This window comes from Cygnus olor, chromosome 1, assembly GCF_009769625.2.
Source record: "Cygnus olor isolate bCygOlo1 chromosome 1, bCygOlo1.pri.v2, whole genome shotgun sequence".
Lineage (NCBI taxonomy): Eukaryota > Metazoa > Chordata > Aves > Anseriformes > Anatidae > Cygnus > Cygnus olor.
Genome location: NC_049169.1, coordinates 81,185,743 through 81,208,375, shown reverse-complemented (window position 1 = coordinate 81,208,375; position 22,633 = coordinate 81,185,743). Strand labels below are relative to the sequence as shown.

Here is a 22,633-nt window from a genome sequence, read left to right as displayed (position 1 = left end):
AAGTAATCATTGTTATGATTTCACCAAGAGAGAACATAGTAGAATGGGAAAGTCTTTCATCTAGAGCTGCCCTGAATCTTCAAAGATTATATCACAATTTTTAACTGAAGCTTGATTTCCCTGAATGTTATGCTGTCAGTCACCATTACTAACATCATGATTTGGAGATGAGATGCAACAGGGTCGACCATGGACCACTCTGGACGTGTGTGATGTTGTGTCATGTTGTGTTCTGTGTATGTTGTGTGTGGGGGGGTATTACCTGAATTATGATTAGCTTCCTTTTTACTGAACTGTGGTATATGCATCTCTATATAGGGTGACATAGCACACCAGATAGGGTGGTTAATTAATGCTTTTGGAGCAACAGAAGCCCGGCTGCTCTTACAAGCCTCAGCATGTTTTTTGAACATTCAGCAAGGGCATTCATTCATGCCTCCATGGTTAGCCCATGATGAAGGCCATCCTATTGTCTTCATCTCCATTATAGCTATTGTGCTTGCTCTTCTGACTACAGACCTTACATAAACTCTTCCATCTGTAAACCACAAAAACAGGATCTAGGTTTCTGAGCTCTGATTCACTGAAGCGATTTTTACTCTTGCAGATCTTCCTACTGAAACTATAAGACTGTTCTCATGACTGAAGATCACACTTAAAGATTGGGGCAACTGGATTCTTTAAATACCTGAGCTTTTAGAAGGCACTCAGAGTACACTGATCACTGCTGAATGAATGTTTGCAAAGGAACTGCTCTGTGTAGCAGGGAGTAACAAAACCACTGAAGAAATAAACATACAGAACAGAAGACAAAAGTAAGTGTCTGAGACACAATTCGAACTACACAAAGGCAGATGACAGTGCCTTGAACTTGCGTCCTTGCTAATCAAGTGCATTCTCAGTGATATAATTGGCTAACTATGAATCAGAAAACAGTAGATGGTAGCTGCCAAGATTTGTTGTTTTAATGGAAAAAAAAAAAAACATAAAGAGATTTCAAATGGTGGCATGCTGCACATTCTTCTTTTATAAAGAATTGCTTTACGAACATCTTGTAAAAGATAACAACACACTTCAGCTATGAATCGGAACACTGGGAGATACGCCAGGCTAGCCCAAACTGATTTGATTACCTACATCACTTCCAGTAGATGTCCTAGCAGTGTAAGTACTGCTAAAAAGCATGTGAAGAATGAAACAAGATTAGAACATAAGTTATTGAAGAGAAAAATGGTCTGTTCTATACATATACCTACAAAACTACAGAAAAAGATATGTTCAAAAGACATTACTAGAATTGCTACCTGTGGCATTAAACTGACAGCTCTCCTCTTTAATTCAATGTCCCCCTTCAACCATCTCCAGTGCATCACCTACTTTATCTCTCCCTATTCCTTGGTGGATTCCAAAACCCAGGGCTTTTTCCACCATCCATCACCTAACCAGAGTCTCTGGAAGTCTTTCTTTCAGTGTTTTCTCCAGTCTGTCTTCCTCCTCCCATCTCTCTGCCCTCTCATGGACAACAGCCCCGGGTTCCTTTCTTCTGTCCTGCGTCCCACACTGGTTACTTGTGGAAAACTCAAAGCTCTGTACTTCTTCACAAACTCCTTCACAAAATGTGTAGCTGGTCCACCCTGGCAGCAGCTGAGGCATTGATGCCAAAATGTCACCTTCACTATCAAATGAGTGAGAGCACTCACACTGTTGAAGGAATAGGTGGCTGAATTTCATTTTTTTGTAGGGAAGAGCAGTCCTTTTATCCGTGCCCTCATTTCTTAAGAAATAGCTAATCTATTTTGCTATAATCTATGTCATACGTTGTCGTTGGGATTGTACTATGAACTCACAGCACAAGTTACTACCACCTTTACTACAGGATAAACTGCTTTAGCTGGCAAAGCAGCTGTCACTCTGGTCCATGATCTTGGAGGTCTTTTCCAACCTTAATGATTCTATGAATCACTGTGAATAGCTGCAAGGCCCCAGATGCAGTTAAAGGTAGCTGTAATTATTGCTCACCTCCAAAAGACCTTGGCAGTTCCTTCAGAGAAACTCCAGTGAAGGACTGTGGGGAGGCTCTGTAGTGGGACAGATGCTCTCCTTCCCCACTACTCTTCGGTGACTTTGGTACCTCTCAGGGGTGAGCAAGGCTGCTGCAGATCTCCTAAGGGGGAGGGACCAGCTCTGTAGACAGCTCCTTCTCAGTTATTTGAAAGGTTGCCACATTTTCCCTAAGGAATTCAAGAAAAATAAGTTGAAATGAAGTGCTATAAATGTATAATGGCATACACTTTTATCAGGTAAAGACAGAGCATTTTATATAGCCAAGAGGCTTTCTCCCTCCCAGATTTCAAAGGTCTCCTGTGAACAAAAGCAGTAGCAAGCTACTAAAAGAAAGGTTATATGCATTTGAAGTGTAAGCTTAGAGAACTTCACTATAGGAACCATTCCTGGCTCTCAGTAAGTTTCTAAATATATTACTCTTTGTATGTGAATTTTACATATGTTTTTGTTAAAAGAAAGGTCATACTGTGAGTTTGTTGGATTTTTACATTTCTGCTATTGATTCCAGAAATGTAAATTCTTTTTTCAAAATACTACCAACTATCACAGCTTTTTTTTTTTTTTTTGCCTGAAGGATCAGCATCCATGGCTGTTTCCAGCTGATAGCTACAGATCAGTGCTGTTTGAACATCATTTGATCTACTGAGATGGTACTAAGTGAACACAGTTGATGGTTTTGTGGAGTTCTAGTTGTCTGCTCTGGTTGAAAACTAGTTGTCTGCTTCACTGGAGATATAAGCTGAAACAGCTGATCAAGAATGAGATCTTACTTGAATAGTTAAACACTGTCTTCATCTAAGCATTAACTAATTTGCATGGCAAAATTCCAATTTGCCATCTATCACTTAAATGACAGCTTGTGAAACAGTAGTTCAGCATTCTTCACTTGTAGCGTTAGATTTCTATTCAAAGCAGGAGAGGAAACATATGTGGAGTCTGTGTGTTGGGGGCAGGCATTGTAAAACACACACAGAATGCATGCTTAACACCAAAAGCATTAAATATAAATATCAAATATAAACAAGGAAATTACTCTGTTCCATTTAAAAAAAAAAAAAAAATCACCAAAAAACCAGCTGTTTGAATTGTACAGAAAAAATAAGCAATATGTTAAAATTTTCCCTTAATCCATAGGACCAGAGGCATTTAGAAAATCTAAATTAATTTCTTTGAGCATAATGGCAGCATCCCACTAAATTTTTCTTTAGAAACTACAAATGTGCCACCAAAAATACAGATCCACCCATTTTAGTGGAATGCAAAAAGAATCATGCTTGGTTTGGGGTAGCCTAAGCACCCTGTTGCAAAGAAATCATCTCTAGGTATAAACCAGGTTTAGAGCTAATCCAAAAATTGGTGGCTATTTGTTGGCCTGTCGATGTTACTCAGGTGCATAGGACCCAGAAACTTGATGAGATCTCCTATCTGAAAACATTATCTGTTTGGGGAGTATCTGTATCCACTACAAAGACAGCATGCTCCAAGTCTGTAAATTGACAGCTTAAAAGAGGAGTAATTTCAGGAAGCGGGGGCGACTGTGACCAAGGCACTGTTGCATTCAGACTGCTAATGCAGAGCTGCTGGACAATCCTCTGAGACCTGCTCATGGCCCGAATGTTAATGCAGCTTCCACGCTGCCAACAGAAACTTAGAAAAAAAGACATGTTTTGACTTCAGGGAGGTTTTTTTTTTTTTTTTCTGTAGGAAAAAAAAATTAAATATATTTCTACTTTGTTCCATTTCAAGGTTTAAACAATACAAGCAAAAATATGCAAGGTGGCAAAAAAGTAAATCCACAGCTGGTGCCACCATGCACACAAGCAGAGGCACAAAGTGTACACCTACTGAGCTCACCTCTCTGTCTGCCCCTGGGTCCTGCTTGGAAAGAGGCAGCTCTTTCCTTCTGGGGTAGAGACACGTCGTCATCGCTCTCCCGAGCGTTTCTGCTCCCTCACACATTCCCACAGCTCCCATGACATACAGCAGTTTCATGCTATGAAAAGGCTCATGACACAGCCCTGTTCTCACTGTATTTCAGACATATTAAACTGAAGAAGAAGCCTGTAGAAAAAAAAAAAAAAAGTAAATTTTAGTACCCTGGAGATACCACAGAAAGGCAAGCAGAGGTGAGAAATCATGTCACCTGGTGAGAAGTGGTCAGCATGCTCCACAAGTGGCTGACACTGAGCAGTTTGCATCAATTGACCACAAGGACAGGGAATCACTGGTCCTGGATGTGCTTATCAGTGCAGAAGGGGTCAGACCAGATTCCTAATATAAGCCTTTAGAACACTTTGTATACTGAGGTAGCAGATCCTCTCTTTTGTATGCAAGCCACAAGCACGTGCATGCCAACAGCCTTTTCTTCACAGAGTTAAATGCAGACTTTCCCCCAAACGGATCCTATGAATTAAAGCAGGACCTCCTAGGTTACTCTTGTAGGTGATTCTCCAGTACTAGCAGGAACTGAGCATCCTGTAGAATGTGGAAGCAAACATACGTTTTTGGGGTGGGGAAAAGGACAAGACAAAGAAGTTTAAAAACTGCAGCAGTGGTCACGGGGGGTCCTTGCTCCCTAGATGTTTTCCCGGCCTGAGCACAGCGACCCAGCTGTTCCTGCTCCATGATGCTGGGTTGGCTGCGAGTGGCCCTGGCCCCAGCCCCAGCCCCAGGGCAGAGCATGGCCTGCCACCCAGGGCTGCCAACAAACCTGTGTGCAGTTGGCTCCTCCAGGCCCCGTGGTGTGGAGCAGGCAATGGGTGGCTCCTCCCTTTGGTCTTCAGGTTCTGCAGGGAACTAGGCCCAGGTGTTCACACTCTCAAATGTGCGATTTTTAAAACAGTACCAGGTATAAATAACAGAAGAATGGTACAATCTATGCCTTTAATCAGGTGGTTTTTAAAAGTCAGTGGCATACAATTATTGGTGAAACAGTGCTGGTTTTACTGTCATATAGGAGCACTCTAGGAACCCATTGCTGTTTATATATGCTACCGTGCCAACAATCTGCAACTTGAGTTTTCTTTTAAGAAGGGGGATAAAATGGCCTTTTAGCCATTCTCAAAAAGAATTAAATATTCAATTTTATAAAGCTCACCAGAACAGAAAAAAAAAAAAAAAAAAAAGAAAAAGGAAAGAAGCAGACCTGGAATAACTATGGGTGTAAGTCACAATCCAAGTTATATTTTGTAAAACAATGTAGGATGGTCAATGTTTTTACATTTCATGTGTGAAATCCTGAATTTGGCATTGTATTTTTTCATGTGAATACCCTTCCTTGTTCACACAGGTAGCTCGTTACGAAGAACTGTACGAGTATCTTGTGCCAGAACTACTGCAGCAGGGAAATCCTGCTATGTGTTTGTGTGCTGGAATGTGTCTGCTTCCATAAGACGTATATTAAAAAAATTAAAACCATGTGTGAGAAAAATCAGTTTATAAAGTCTGTGGTCACATTTCAGTCTTTTTCATGAGATACATTTGAAGAGGAAATTAAAAACCAAAAACACATACACACAGATGAGGCAAAAACGAGTTTAGATGTAAATATATAACCCTCAACAAGAAGACAGAAAAAAATGTACAATCTCTATGTTTGCCTCTGTGAATTTAACCATTACTTACGATTAAACAAGTAATCACAAAAACACACAGAAAGTACCCTGTTGAGATGTTCTTAATGCATTGGGAAGGCACTTGCATTCTGTAGGTTGTTTGCTTACAAGAGAAACTGCTGGCTCTTGGGGCTTTTCCCAGAGGAGACGGGCATTTTGCCAGTGTTTCATTTTCAAGTGCCATTGTTCACCCAGGGCTTTAGCGAAAAAGCTTTTGCTTATTTATTACTAATCCTAGCCTAAGTAATGATCATTTTTAATTCTTTTACATTTTAAAACAATTTATCAGACAATTACACCAAACACAATGTCCCCAAAAGCTCTGGCATTTATTTTTCATTTAATAGGTAAGTCTATAATTTACACATCCATGGAATTGCTTTATTGGTTCATGAAACCTGCTTCTACGAGCATGCCATTGACAAAATATAAATCTTACTCAGATTTTGAGGACTCTTTTCAACACACTTTCATTAGTGTTGACAACACAGCAACAGAGGAACAATGTTTATTGCTTACTTTATCCATCTGCCTGTGAACCTTGGTAAACGCTGTATCCATATTTCTCAGACTTGATATGAATTAGAATGTCTTTTTTTTTTTTCAAACAGCTTTTTCACTAACCTAGAGAAATGTCACATTTTTCACTTATCTTCATGATTTGGTATAAATTCACCTTATAGCCTTGACAAATATCAGTTTGAGAGACTCAGCATAATCCTTATTTTCAACACCAAACAGTGCAATTTGGTGTAATTGTCTGTGCTTGGTCATGAGCTGCCCAAAAACCAAACAAGCATGGATGCCAGATGTCATTTTGATGATTAATGTTCTATTGTTGGTAAGGGATTCCGTAAATATCAGATGGCTACTTCTGTAACTTTGCTAGCGTTGCATACAAGGCTGTCAGTCTGCAGTCTACACTATAGACCATTATGTATAGTGCCATTACTAAACAGTTGTCAAGCAATTTGCAATACATACATATGAAGAGTTGTTTGGGCTTTTCAGAAGTGTTGGAATGAAAGAATTGGTGTAAAAACTAGTATCAGCAACAAACCCATCTACTTGTCAGCTTCAGCTAGTGCAGCTCTCTAAACAAAACAGACAAAAATATCCTTCTACATATTTATATATAATGTTTCTATATATTTATATATAATGTTTTGGCAGATTACTTCAATACTTCAAAGAAATGGAGATGTCCTTGTGAAATATCTACATTCCCAGTTAGCAGTGCTAGAGGAAAACAGCACTCCAGAGATTGTCAGTGCAATTTCATTTTGTTAATCTCTGTACAGGGGAGGAGGCTTACCTTTCAACATCCAAGTAATGAAAAACAGTTAAAAAAAAAAAATCACATTTCCAGAAATTACAGAAAGATGCACAAAAACACAGAATCAGGATGGGGAAGTAGTGTGGGAAAATGGAAGATCTGGTCATGTGGGACAAAGAGGACCCATAGAGTTTCCTTGTGTCCAAATCTGGCTGCCACCCAGACCCCACCAGCCAGTACCTTCTTCACATACTCACTACAGATTTTCTTCAGCAGCCTCTGCAAGTAGCATGTGAGCTGCTTCAAACTATTTCTAGCATATTCAGCCTTATAGACAGAGGCAAGAGATGCTGAGAAGTTGCCTGGGACCTGTAGCAGCTGCTTCTTTCCCAGCAACTCTCCAACCTCTCAGCGGAGTCTAGGATTAAAACAAAACAAAACCAAAGGCATCTCTCTGGGATTTGTTGTCACTGTGTCATGTGTGACACAGCGAAGCTTGGACTTGCTTCCCCTCACCCAAGATAGGAGAATGAGCAGTGCTTGTATATGACCACAGCAAAGCCCTGGAGGTTTCACCCATACCACCTCTGCTCCCTGTATGTCCCTGCTCATGGTCACAGTCCTCTCAGGGACCTGAATGTTGTGTGGTCACCAGCCAAACACAGGCTGTGACCCCAAAATGAGGATAATCTGCCTGCTGATTCTCAAAAAAAATAAAATTAAAAAAAAATGTCAGGAGGTGAGAAAATCATTTTCAGCTGCACTTAAAATCACCTGGATTAAAATATGATCCGAATCTGTTCTGCTTTACAGTTAAACCAGTAGACTAAACCATACTGGTAAGAGATATTATGTTTGTAAAATTTCCTTCCTTCATTAATTAATTTCCACTTCATCTTTCCCTTATATTTATTCCACAAACAAGCCATTGTATTATTAATGATTCAGAGTTCCCCAAATCCATATGTTTTATGGATTTTATGTCAAACTGGACTCATAATGCTTTAATGAGGAAAAAGAACAATATTTTACTGTACTCACTTTTTACAGTGCCCAGCCAATAGGCCTGTAAGCAGTTTGCAGTTTTAAATCTATCTGTAACAGCACCATGGAGATTACAAAAAAAAAGAAAAAAAAAAAAAAAAAAAAAAGCATTGCCAGCTTCCTCTGTCCCCTGTCCTGCAAAAGGATTGATGTTTTCCTGCAAGACCTTCTTAAATACCTAGTGTATTTGTAGAAAAACATTAATTTCTCTCTGATGGCTGTACACCTACATACAGGTGTAGAAAATCCTGTCACATTTTGTAACAAGCAGAAATCAGGTACATGATAAAACACTTTAACAGTCAAGTGAATTTGATTCTATTCATTTTTCTGGAGACATCTAGATTGCCATATGTATGCTCAGAGATTTAGCTATTCATGTATTAGAATGACATTTAAAGCAATGAATTTCACATTAGCAATGCAGTTGGATGAAAGAATGATCTTGGAAATTAGACAGTGGATAGACTGGTGTTGGAGGGTAGCATGAGAGTTGGAAATCCTACACAAAGCAGAGAAAAAGAGTATTAGGGAGGAGGCAGAATGGGAAAAGCAGAAAGACATAAATTAGAAAAAGAAGGAAAAACTGAGATGGAAGACAGGAAGATGGAATAAATAATCTGAGGAAAAGCTACAGTGAAAAGATGAAGGTTAGCAGCTAATAAAAACATTAAAATGTTGAGATAGCAGCATTTCATTGACATTTTAATAAGAAATGTTCTTGTGTACAAAATTGATGCCATCTTTTCATGAAATAACTTATTTGGCCCATTGTACCCCCACTCCTCCAGTTATGCCAATCACTTGCTGGCAGGTTAAGATATCGAAATGTCTGCTTATACAGTTTGGTTTAAGCTCTATTGTACACATATAGCCATGTGCACAGAAAAGTGCTTTGATGACTGTTTATGAGATAAGGAATTTGCAGAAAGGAGTGAATACGACTGGGAAGGGGAGCGAGAGATAGAGAAAGAATCATGGAGCAAAAAGGAAACGTATTCAGGAGACATCAGTCTTGAAATTAGAAGCTTCTCAGACTATTTTCAGAGTCTCTGTAGAGATTTACCGTATGTGACAGCTACTCAGCCTTGGAGTCCGATTAGAAACGTTCTCCAACTACTAGTCTAAATTGTCACTGCAAAGACGCATCATTTTCAACGAAGTTTGATGAACTAGCTAGCCTTTAACAGCAATGTTTTGTGCACTAAACTCCAACTGGCCTGCTGTTTTTCTCATAACACTGCGACATATGAGCCCGATTATCATCCTAGGTCCACCTTGCTCAAGCTCATTTGGACAACAAAGATAACAACTGAACTGAAAGAAAATTCTGGGAGAAGTAATTGAAGACAAATTTAAAATTTCAGTAGAATTTCCTGGAAATTTGCCCACAAAGCATATTGTGTACATATCCACCTCCATCCTGAAGTTTGAAAGCGTATCCCAGGATGCCTGCTGTTAATGTTGCAGCCCTACCCTAGCCAGCTTTCTCGCAGAGCTTCTGGAGGCTCTAGGCCAAGACCAATTTATCAATGCCAGGTTGTATGATGATTTATGACTACAGCTGAATGAGCTTCCTAACTAGTTGTTTTGAACATTCCAAATCGCTAGCTGGTAAGGTGGATGCAAGCTTAGAGGTACTGAAGTTGTTTATTGAATTTTCAGATATAATCCACATCAATAACTTCTGCAGTTGAAGGGAAAATTTGGAAGAGAAAATATTAAACTGTCCAAAGCTGCACCATACTTCAGTAAATATAACACGTCACAGAGGGAGCTAGACTTGTCTAGGAGATGTGAGAATCTTCTCAAAGTTTGAGATTTATTTGGTCGGTTTTTTTCATGTCACACAAGGCAGGATCATCTGAACACACACGCAGGATATGCCTGCCAGCAACAGCTGTCTTAACATGTACATAAATACAGGCAACCTCTAAATTATTCTGGTCCCACAGGGTGAACAGTTACGCTCTGATTTTCCTTACCAAGCAGCAAAGAAGCCATGTTCAATCCATAGAAGGGGATCAAAAATAAAATAAAATAAAATAAAATTATGCCTCCTGACCCCTCCCCCCCCCCCAAAAAAAAAAAAAAAAAAAAAAAGAGGAAAAATGGAGGGTTAGAAAATTACAAGTGGTGAATCACAGAATCATGTAATTTGAAAAAGACCCTTAAGATCACCAAGTCCAACCATCAACCTAATACTACCAAGTCCACCACTAAAGCATGTCCCTGAGTGCTACATCCACACTTAAATACCTCCAGGGACAGCAGCTCCACTGCCTCCCTGGGCAGCCTGTTCCAATGCCTAACCACCCCTTCTGTGAAGAAATTCTTCCTGATAGCCAATCTAATCCTCCCCTGGCACAATTTGAGGACATTTCCCTCATCCTTGCATGAAGCTATACTGAAATAAGGATGCATTACAAATATTAGAGGGCAGACTGAAGGATTTGAGAAATTTAAGAGTAGCTGTGTAACGAATGGCATGAATAAGGAAGGTCCAAGTGGCTTGTATGAGCACCGTGGGATAGACATACGCTAGCATCATTTCTTGTTTGGGACTAAGATGGTGCTTAATGTGTATGAAAGGATAAGGATCACATCCTGTCTGGTAGTGAATTAATGCCTCTATCAAAATGATTCTCTTAAGGACACTAATTTGTTTTTCTGAATAAGAAATTTCTTTCAGCAAAGCTGTGAAGATTGACAAAAGTTTTATAAAAAGAAAAAGGAAATATATTTAGCATCATTTTCTGAAAGAACACTTCTCCCTACCCCATCCCCATTCCCAGTACAACACAGCCATCCAGGAGTGCTTTATCAGCAGGGTTATGCAGATAATGGGCTGCACCTCAAGTATGATGAACCTGAGCCTATTGCATGGGGCGGGGGTGGGGGGACAAGGGGGAAGAAAGAAGAGGAACAGAGACAAACAAATATGTTATTAGTGCTTCCTCAATATCACCGGATCCACTAGCAGGTCAAAGTTGTAATAATTTCAATCCAGAATAATAAAATCAATGCCAAAGAATGATGAAACAAGAGCTACCATGTCTGTTTCAGGTGTTACAATACCATTATAGCACAATAGCCTTATTATTTATTGTATTTCTTCCTAGTATGTTCTGACCACCTGTGACAATTGTTTTGAATCTGCACAGTCAAAACCTTAAATTAAATCTGACAAACACAGAAAGTATTTTGAGCTAACTTGTCCTCCCTTTGCAGTTGCTTATTATGTGAGTGACCGACTCTTTTGTGTCTTACATGAGTCACATCCCTGTAGATTGTGTTTATTGAAAGCTGATTGTTACAAGTGTTGACATTCACCAGGTTTTATATACCAGGGAATTAAAATAGGAAGAATCTGACAAACAAAGACACTGTAAATAACATGAGAGACCCTTGCTAAACCCATACACTGTATGAACGCAGAGGAAAATTAAGTTACTCTGCTTTCAGTGGCTCTTTGTGGTGCTCAGTTCCCATTGTATGAGTGTTATTAGAAGTGCAAGCACATAGCTGCAGATAAAATGTCAAAGTCATTCACATTATAACAAGGTTTCAGATGCTCCATAATGAAGACTTCATCAGAGAGTGAAAATTATTGGCTCCCCTGTTGATGACTTTTACAAAAATCTTAAAAGTAGATAGTTTGCCAGCTGGATTAATCTTCCTGTGCACAGTCATTTATGAAGCTATGAAATTTTACCATTGGCAACAATGCTATAGTTGAAAAAACTCCAAGAATATCAGTTTGATGACAAACAATGGTCTGCTAAATAGAGACATGCTGTCCTGACAGCTCTGCTTCAGCTATATGGTATTATGTGCCAGCAAAAGCAAAGACGACACTTTGTAGCATCATAAAACTGCTTCCAAAAATGAGCACCCTGCAGCTATTAGAAACAGCGTGAGAATCACCAAATGTCAGCCTCATGCTCAAAAACATTCAATTTAATAAATGGATTTAAGACAGTGAAGAACACAAGATGCTTCATAACACCCTTAAGACTACCATGATAATATTGAGTGTTTCAGAAAGAAAAGCAACTGCTCACCATAAAAAAAAAAAAAAAAAAAAAAAAAAAGGCGGGGGGAGCAGGGGGAGATTTTGTCTTGTTTTTGTTCCCTGGGACCAATTAAGAACATTCTGTCATTATCATTGTTAGCACTAGGAACAGCATACGAACGATAATCAATTTATTGACACATCCTAATATTGATGGTCAGAGGCCTGCTCTGAGAACAACCTCACATTATTCTGGCAGTTAACATTGTTATTTTTTTATGAAATCTTTTTTTTTTTTTTTTTTTCTGAGACACCTACTTACACTTATCCAAATCCAAAGAAAAAATGAACAGTGGGCAAAAGGAATATTTCTATATATCCTCTGGTCCACAGTGTACTACAGAACTGTCTGGAAAAACAGAAGCACTATTTTTTGTCCTGAAAACTGCTGTTGAAATAGTGTAGGTTTTCTTATTCTTCCCCTCCATTTTCTTTCTTCTTGCCCTCCACTCCCACAGCCGCTCCGTCTCTGAGCACGCCTGGGAAGGCAAGAGGCAGCAGGGATGTCAGCAGGTACAAAAAGACCCACACCAAACATCCCCAGCTTACACCATACAGAAAACAAAGCAGAAGAAACCTCAGCACTCCCCAAAGGACACTGAGTTTGCCTGGTTTCACTGACACTTTCGTAACAGTACCGCTACTGCTAGAAAGGCACGATGATTTACTTGTCCCGCAAAGTCCAGGTATTGGTCCAAGTAGGAGTTTCTGATTACAGCAACTCATTGTCAAAGTGAAGTTTCATCACCCAGATGACTGTGCCAGAGATGCTATAAAATGTTTGAATTATACGATGAAATTTAAAGTAGTTAAACAAGTACTCAAAGATTTGACCCTCAGCTAAAGTGCAAAGGTTGGTACTTACCGGAACTCAGAGATCTGGTGCTTTTACCACTAGTTTCTAACTAACCAATTGACAACAGCATCTATGAAAATCGTGGTTCCTAAATCCCTCAATGAAATTATAAGTGTACCATATCAGCAACCAAAAGCAGAAACTGCTGTTTGCTGTCTTTCATAGCCCTGTGCAAGACCCAAAAGAATATGGAAATATGGAGGAAAGGGGGTTCTTTCAATAGTCTCAGCCAGCATGAGTGCTTCTGAAAGCGCTTTTGGGATTTGAGTAACTTCCAAAGGATCCAAAGCCCATAAGGACAATGACAGAAGGAAACTGAAAGCCCTTTGTTTGGAAACAGGTTTTATATACCCAAATATTAATTTACACAAAATCAGAATATGTTTGAATGTCCCGGGGCTGTAAGGTGCAAAGAACAGAAAGCCAGTCTTTTGATGTGTAAGAATCTGTTACTACACTAAGGAGTTTATCCTGGAAAATCTAATAAATTGTTTTGATTAAAGAAAAAGCTAAAGTTTTGCCATAAAATTCACCAAACCCCAAATTTACTTGCAGGCTGTTGCTATTTAGAGTTACTTATTAGTTTAGAAGTGCAGAGGCACGTTCCTTTGCTGCTACCAATACATGCACATTGACTCAAAGAACCACGTATGGCACAGCGCACAAGGATTGCTACGCACGGCCTTAGTCCCACAGCCGTGATCATGTGCCCTGAATTTCTCAGTCTCAGTGTACAGGGTTGAAACACTAAAATCTAGACTCATCAGTGGTTCTCACTTACTTAGAAATGCTCTAGAGGCAACCAAAGCCAATTACCAATTTTAAACCTCATATTCCACATAGATCAAACATAAAAGTGAACTTGTAGAAATCTGTAAGTGTGATGCTTCTAAGACAGCTTTCTGTGCAAAGAAAGACAGAAATAGAAAAGCCTCATTATATGCCTAACTACAAGGTAGAAAATATGTAGATGAAGCTCATGCCTGATGGTGAAAAAGAAAAGAAGGAAGAAGGGGGTGGGTAGGCTGCAGCTAGTTTTAAGCTTGTGTCACCAGTGTAAATGCAAAGTGTTTGTTTATCAGCATCTGTAATTCTGGGGATTTGGGGACTGGGGAAGAGAGGGAGAGAGAGAGATTTATTTTAAATACAAACTGGATCAAGTGGCTGTCATTTTAAGATGGGAAGGGACAAAGAAAGGCCTGCAGTAGCTCAGGAGAAAAAAGTGTTTCAGGCAATTGGTGATTAATTGTACTCTGCTATGCCACATCTCTTTCTATTAAACCTTAGATTTCCAAATCTGTTTCCTAATTGTTTTTGTGCTTCTCAGTCTTCCTTTTGTCTTGCATAGGAGTAGGCAATTTCTAGGCCATCAATATCTCATTAAGAGGTCTGGGAAGTGAAATGCCTTGTTTTGTTTTTAATTTTGTTTTCCAGGCTTTTTGGTACATTTTATGACATGGCATTTTTTGTTTGCTTGTTGCGGTCCATTTACTCTCTGGCATTCCTTTCCCCAGGTTATAGCTTTATTTGTTTCTTTGCCTGTTGGCACTCAAGGTGTATGCAAATTATTGTTACATGCTTCACCATCACTACCTATTGCTCTTCATTTCTCCTAATGACAGTTTCATCTGAATGCTAGCGCCTACTCAGGTTGTACATGTGTAGAAAACAACTTCAACTCATCTGTGAGCTCTTTTATTTATTTCTGTCACGTGTCTGTGTCCCTCTGCCCTCCCCCACCCCCCCTTTTTTTTTCCTATTATGGTTTGCGTCAGAGTTGTTTTCATGAGGAAAGAAATAATACAGCTGCATGCTTTCAGCCTAGGGCAAAATCTTTCTACTGCTAGTGCAAGTAGCTAGTGCTTAGAGGAAAAAGGAAGGGCATTCACGCAAATAGCTAATCAAAGGGTTTTTAATGATACTCATTAAGAAAGAAATTCATTAACAAGCCAGCACAAGAACATTCCCTGAAGCGAGAGTGATGCTACTGGTCACATCAAAGTCCCCACCTGACTAACACCTTTATTGCTGTTAATAGTAAGGCCAAGTTAGCAGCAAAATCAGTCGCATTCGGGTCCTGATAAGGAAAAAAGTCAGCAAAGCATGGTCATTGAAAATGGATTAATTGTCTTTTACTAAGAAAGGGTTTTCACAAGGTTGTATAGTTGAGCACTCACCATTGATGCCTTTGAGTTCATACAATTTTATGTTCCCCACCCTTCATTCTCTCCCCATTTTTATTTTGATACCTCTGGCTACGTCCACACTGGAAGCCACAGTAGTGGTGCACACACCCTCCCCGTGTCTCAGTCCCATAGCACCACAAACCTCACATGGGTGCCACTGCCCCTTTCTGAGCAAAAGGCCACAGAAGGACACTTCCTTGCATGGTGCAGCAGGAGCTGGGCTGAACTACAGGCAGCTCATTCGGGGGACAAGGCACCCTGTGGCATACACCTACTGCTCAGGAGAGACACAGCCCCTCAGCATCAGAGCCATTTCCAACTTGCAGTCATATAATTGCTTTTTTTATGCTCTCACCATTACTTACCTATAAAAAAGACTATGTATTTTTCTGCCAATTCATTCCTAGAGATCAGTATTAGTATCTTGGGATGCTCATTTGCTCTGTAAAAATTAGGTTTTTAAATAGACTGAACCAGAAATCTCACTTTTATTGCACTGCCCTGATACAGTAGAGCTCAGTTATTAGAACAAATTGGAGCAAGCCGCTTCCTGGTTGTTATACCCACATAATTACTACAGGCTGATACATGAAACTGCGCTTCACTCTCGTGCTTAGAGGCGAGATCTCCATTTTGCAAGGACAGAGCAAGTTCTATTATGCATTTTACTGCCAAAGGAGGTCAATTAAGTTTAATTGGTTCTAATTAGCACTTGCTCAAGCTGTTATATTCTTTACCTGCATCCGAGTGGCTCTCCAAGTGCTGCACAATGGACTCCTGCTTTTGAACACAAACAAGAATTACTAATGGCATCCTTGAAGGCAAAAGATGCACTGATCAGCATAAATGGAGAACAAATACCGGCTCAAATAGTTCCAGGCCTTTTTAGAAAAAAAAAATAAAAAAACACAAACATTTAATCCCCATCTGGCTTTGATCAATTGAAGTGAATGCAACTGTGGACCTTGCTGTTGAAAGTTATAACACAGAAAGTACACAAATGTAATTATTTGCTATGTCATAACCTATTTACAGCTGAAAGAGAAGTACTAGAGAATAGGAGGGAAGAGTTCAGAAGCTCATAAAAAAAAAAAAAAGGCAATTTCAATGATAGCTAGGAAAAGGAAAACAAAACCAATACCAAAACCAAAACAAAAGCATACATGTACATCTCAAATGCTTTGGTTTTGGATTTTTGAGGATTGTTTTAAAAGTTTGTGTTAAAGTGACTTTTTTATTTTTTTTTATTTTCATTCTGCTGCATAGAGAAGAACAACAACATCACTGGCCTAACTGTCATCGTATGCAATTTTCAGTCCTCAGGCCATGTGGTGAGAAGCACACATCAAATTCAGGATGGTCTGTGACAGACTGAATGAGGAGTCTCAAGTCAAAAAAGAGACTGCAGTGCTGAGGCATGGTCAAGGAATCTATTTTCTGCTGGGGCCCTCCTGGATGCAGCTAAGCAGTTAAATAAAGGCAGGTTAGAGAGCAAGCTAGTCCTTACAACAGCACCAGAGCTCAGAGCTGGCTCTCCCCAGACGTCCAGTAACTGCCCACATTCACAGCATGTAGGAATGGCCAAGAGTCTCCTCTGGGTCCCACCAGATGTCTCTAAGCCATACCTATTATTTTGGGTGTGGGAGCAGTTGGCAGGGCAAGGAAGCAGAATAAGGGATGGTAGAAGGCAGAGCAGTTGGTACCAGCTCTAGAATCAGAAGCAGAATAAGGGAAACATGGTAGAAAGGGCAGAGCAGATGGTTGGGTACCACTGCTCTACTGTGATCCCTGGCCTTCTCCAGCTAGCAGGGCACACATCCAGCCACTCAAGACATGCAGAGCCCTGCATGATCCCCAGCACCTCCCACCTCTTTTCTTGCAGCCCCCGTGCCAGGTGCCCTGGATCCATGGAGAGAGGCAGCACCGAGTGTACAGGCCTCAGCAAGACAGCACCAACACAAGGACCGGAGAGGGTGGTCCCAAAACATGAGACTTGCCTGACCATCAGTCCCAAGGTGAAAGCCTGCAGCGACTAACTTGCTGGAGACCTTCCCTGTCTTTACAGTCTTCATCCTTGCTAAGGTACGAGCTACCTTACAAGGTGCCTAGGGAAGGGGTCCACTGGTGCCTGCTGGCCTGCTGCCACATCTGCTTGGCAGCAGCAGACTGCTGGGGTGGGAGCAGCCAGGGACGGGGTCTCACACACCCTGAGTATATTTCAGTTCCACTGACCTGGGTTGACCACGCATTTAAAACAAAGGACCAGATTTAGTGTCCCAAAGACACTAAATTTTGGTAATTTATTGTGGCATGGACACTTAAAGCAATGAAGCTCTTACATATTATCAGCAGTTCAGAGTTACATGGGAAACTAAGGTGGACCTGGCTGATTCTAAGTCAGCATAACTCTTCCTCTTTGCTATATTTCCTGCTGCTTGAATGTATCTCCTAAATGAATTGTCCATTGCCCACATGGTTTTCGAAAATAATTTATTTTTAGCTAATGTGTTCCAGATAGATGGAAAAAACATAACGTTAAAAAAATAAAAATGAAATTAAAAAATCCTCCCCTCAGCAAACAAGTTCCCCTCAGTCTTCATAAAAGAAGGCCAACTTTCTCCTTCTGCTAGAATTCCCAAAGGCTGATAATCATAAAAAAAAAAAAAAGAAAAAAGAAAAAAATCATAGATTGTAGAAAATCCAAAGGAGTTGCCTCTATTTAAAAAGAAGAACAAAACAAAAAAAAACAAACAAACAAACAAACAAAAAAACAAGCAAAACCAACCAACCAAACAAAAACAGTTCCTGACAGAATCTCCCCCAACCTGAGTACCTTTCCTTTGTCAGTTGTGAGGACTCTTTAACAGCCTTAGTATACATCTTTTCTCCTGACTGCCAATGCATAAGCCAGCATATTATTATTTTTAACAGTCATGTCTTCCTTTTACATTGGCTTATAGTTAAATTAATATACTTAAAACATTCCATGCTCCTTTTTTTTTTTCTTTTTTGTTCTTTCTTTTTATTTATTTATTTTTTCCCAAGGAATTTCAGGTGACAGCCAAAAGTTACTCAAAAGGTTAACTGACTTGGATAAGGACTTGAGAAATATTAAATAACAAAAAAAAGTCTGTTTGCATCACTGAAACGGTAGCAATACACCACTGAAGTACATGTAACAATTTATTATTTGACTCTTCAGCCCTCCCACATTAAAAATTGAGCATATATTCAATGCAAAGATTGAGAAAAACTGACCTAGCACCTATCCACATTCTGTGGACACCCTGTACTGGGTTGGCAGTAGCTCCACCAGTACAAAACCCCAAGTCAAGGGGTTCAGACCTGCTGAACACAGATTTTTACATGTGTACTACATTATGGCTTTAAACAAAGTAAGCCGTGCTTGCAGTCCTTACTGTACATTGACATTGCATGTCTGCAAATGGAGGATGTATCGCTAGAATAGCTGCATCAGTGCAATTCCATTGGTACAACTATTCCCAATGTAGAGAGGACCTTCATCAGAAATCCCTATGGCAGGTGATGCCATCAGGCTATTTATAAGACAACTATTAGCTTAGTTCAAAAAACAGGGTATAAAATGATCCTTGTTACCTGTAAGTGGACAGTGATGATTATAGCTCAGTCTATGTTATTATTGCCTGATTGTTCCCAGTTTGGATTTTCACATATTGAGTCCTTACTCAAGGTCTTTTAACATAGATTTGAAATGTGAATATGTTTTTTTTTTCCCCAGTAAATATACAATACACACTTCAACAGTACTATTAACCAACTTTTTATGCCAATTAAACTTTGCTGCACTAACAATACCAATGAAACACATTAAGAGGTCATACTTTTTCGTGAACCAACTGTAGCCAATAAACAGTTTTGTATTTAAAAAAAAAAAAAAAAATATAAAAAAAAAAACAATTCTAAGTGCTGCCACAACATCCCTTTTCTTTAAACACATTATTCACAATAAATGTTTCCCATTTTTTTAAAAAAAAGAATACTTCTTTTAAAATAGTAAATTAAATGGCATTTTAAAAAATATGTACTGTGGTTCATTGGAAGTACACTGTATAGAAAAGAGAGAGAGAAAAAAAGAAGAGACATCACCTGTAAGATAATGGAGACACTTTGCGATACACAACAACACCTCATGTAATATTGTAAGCAAATTATTAACGAACAAAATGTACAGAAGCAGATGGACAAGTTAGTGAGTATCATGGTACTGCACAGCTTTAATACTGACACACATTTACTTTCCAGTGGAAGAGATAAAACACATATTTGAAAGTAATTGGGATGACTTTATCAACTTCTAATGATACTGAATTTTAAATAGAATATAGTAAGGTGTTCCACCAAAGCTCAGCACAAGCTTTCAAATTAACAGAAAAATATTTTACTGGTTACTTAGTTAAACATTTTCGAGAGAATTCAATTTGGATTGTACCCTGAATAATCTTCTCTTCATATGATAATAAAAAGTAAAAAAATCATTCATATTTATAGACGATGCCTTCTTTATCTTGACTTAACAAGCAGGAAAATTACATATACTTATTGGCCACATATGGAGATAAATACATTCTTTTTTCTCAACTTTTTTTTTTTTTTTTGGTTTGTAACTTGCTAAATAACAATCTTGACCTTAAGGAGGTCAACTAGCATATTTTTTTATATTTGATAGTGCTGAGTTATAGCTGATGGCTGTAGTGTTTTATCTTATCATGGAACAAGTTAATGAAATGAAAAGCAACACATATTTAGCATTTTAATTTACTTTTCTAAAATTCTGCCATTACTAAAAGTGTCCTTAATACTGGTGAGCTCCAAGGCAATATATAAAACAACATAGACTGGTTATACGAAAAGGGTATTCAAATGGAAACTAGTGTCATGGTCAGATAACTAACAGAAATAAGCTGTAGGATGCAATATTTAAATTAAGCATCAAATGAGTGGGCTACCCACATACAATATTCTAAGAAAAGTTTGAAATTTTCTTATTGAGATTTGAGAGGTACAGAAGATTTGGACAAAGTCATGAAAATTAATGAAGAGACAGGATGCTGTCATTAATGTCCACTTACAGAGTTTGGTTTATTTGGAAAGTATATAAGCATGCGTTATTTCCTCATCAAAAAAAAAAAAAAAAAGTCAAAGGTTTTCTTTGCTAATATCCAACTTTTTGGATGTATTGAATCTCAGTAATATCCTCAATGCAAGTTGAAAATAATTTGACTGTTATTTTCCTTCCAAACACTAAAATTTAGTGAATTCAGCTTCAGCTCTCACAGACTTCAGGTAAAAGAGCACAGAAGTCTGTCTAGACTGCATCAAAACAATTAATGTCATGAATTTCAGTGGTGCAGCTCTATCCTTACTGTACTGTACATGTATTGGAAAGATGAAATAAGATACTCTGACATTTAATTTTTTTGGAAGCAGCCTGAATAATAAGCAGTCTTAATAATAAATTGCATCCTTAACTACTTACTAGGTATTCCTTGAGTTTATACAGTTTGTTACTCCTGGGAAATTTCTGACTTGTATTTTAGGTTGCAGAAATTAATGATAATTCTTTCCAAACTGCAATATAAAACAGCTTTAGTGAAACACCTTAATTTCTTTTGTTTGTAGCTAGGTTTGTTTTTCTTCTCCTTTACTTAGTGGCATTGGATGGCTAAAAACGGATACTAAGGGTATCATTCTAGTGAAAGGGTCTAGGCCATCTTATGCTACTATTAATTTTCATATTCACTCTTTAAACAAACAGTTCCAACTTTTGACCCCTTCTTAAATAGGAAGAGCAACTATGTTGCCTGCTTTTAAAAGATTTAAATCGGTCTCTGATGTCTTCACTGACATCAGTTTTGCCTGTCACTTTCTCATTTCTACACCCCAATGGAAAACCACCTAACATACTCCTTTACATCCAGCATTATCCAAAGTAGCTTACAGTACGTAAACCTTCTTCACACATTCAGTCTCTTTTTTTTCTTCATGTCATGAGGAGTACAGTTTTGTGCTTATCACCAAATAAAACTGCAGTGCAAACTTTAAACATAAGAGTTACACAATTAAAAGTTAATATATGGCACCACAGCCTATTAATTCACATATAGTACAACAGACCAATAAAAACAGACATGAATATGAACATAGCTAAAAAGAAGGCGAACTTGCATAGCAATGCAACAAAAGAAATTATATACAGAAGGAAATCCTTTTCATCCTGGAGGGTGATATTTTTTTTTTCCTTTTTATATACTCCTGACAAGGAATAGTTTAAGGTGAATGGTGTATTAAAGAGAAGAACACAAGTAAAGTATCTGTGGGATATGTGTGGCTGTGTGTCTTTACATTGCATTTACAGTTCTTTTAATAGTACATAAATAAAGAAAATGTTCATTGCACTGTTTTGTGTCATCACTTCCATGAGTTCAGACCTGATGGTCCATCAGAGCAGCTTGCAATGTGTCTTCTCAACTACTCTATAGAGAGAAACAGAGAGAGAAAGAAGTTATAATAAGGAGAAAAAAACAACAACAACAACAAAAACACAAACCAAAGCCTATGGCAATATTACCGCAGCACAAGATGAATATTCAATAGGTTGGGAGAAGGGAGTTAATTGCTTCTAAGATGAAAAGTGACGGATGCTAAATTCAGCACTTACCAACACCATATCCATATCTGAGATAGCACATTTCAGGGTGTGTGGGTCACCAACAGCTCTCTTACAAGCTACTGGGAGGTAACAGTAGGTAGGTACTGAGAGTTTGACTGCTGGAAATAGGAGGCAGACATGCCAACAACTACATTGCTTTTACTAGTAAAAATACCAATATGCCTGAGCTAGGTTAGATGTTGGCATACTTCTTCAAGCAAGAGACTCAAACCTTTCGGGCATTTAGTACCACCATTACGTGTGCAGCATTAATGTGGTTTTATCAAGGTTTAACAGATACTGAGTAATAATAGAAAAAAGTTTGGAAAATAATTCCTCTGGCCAGGAAAACTCTGAGGAAGGAGCTGGGATATAAACTGAGAAACTGGGCAGTACAGCTGAAAAACAGGACCCATATCCAAGAGCAGAACACTGCTCAACAAGCAACAGAAAGTTTAGGAAAAAGCATCACAACCTTGCCACTATGCCCAGGAAGTTCAGCACCATTTTTCATTCACTCCTCTGAGAAAAATCTCCAATAGCATTTTTTTACTTTGCAAAGAAACTTCTAAAATATTGGAATTTCTATTAAATTTTGACAGTGTTTCCAATTTCACTACTACACATTTAAAGGTGTACTAGTAGATAACCTTGGCATTACTTAAACAGATTTGAACTGGTCCAAGTGAAAGAGCAGATGAACTTCATTTGTTGTCATCAAAGGATGACCTCAGAGGTCAAAAAGATCTTGATAAAATATAATCTGATTATCACACTGAAATTCCTCCTCTCTTCACAATGGATTTATAATTTGTGTCTTTTTGTGT

The 22,633-nt window shown here is 38.7% G+C and overlaps 1 protein-coding gene and 1 long non-coding RNA gene across 2 annotated transcripts in view; one reads left to right on the top strand and one right to left on the bottom strand.

Annotated features, from left to right (window-relative positions):
• The first annotated feature begins 529 nt into the window (after positions 1 to 529).
• LOC121074383 lies at positions 530 to 19,032 on the top strand. Its single transcript, XR_005822300.1, has 2 exons — positions 530 to 540; positions 17,205 to 19,032. It is a non-coding gene; the product is annotated as an uncharacterized LOC121074383 (long non-coding RNA).
• ROBO2 (roundabout guidance receptor 2) overlaps positions 18,829 to 22,633 on the bottom strand; it is a 1,087,423-nt gene continuing 1,083,618 nt past the window's right edge. Inside the window, 1 exon segment of the mRNA XM_040566381.1 lies at positions 18,829 to 21,630. Within this exon segment, the coding sequence (XP_040422315.1) occupies positions 21,629 to 21,630 (2 nt within the window). The 3' untranslated portion in view covers positions 18,829 to 21,628.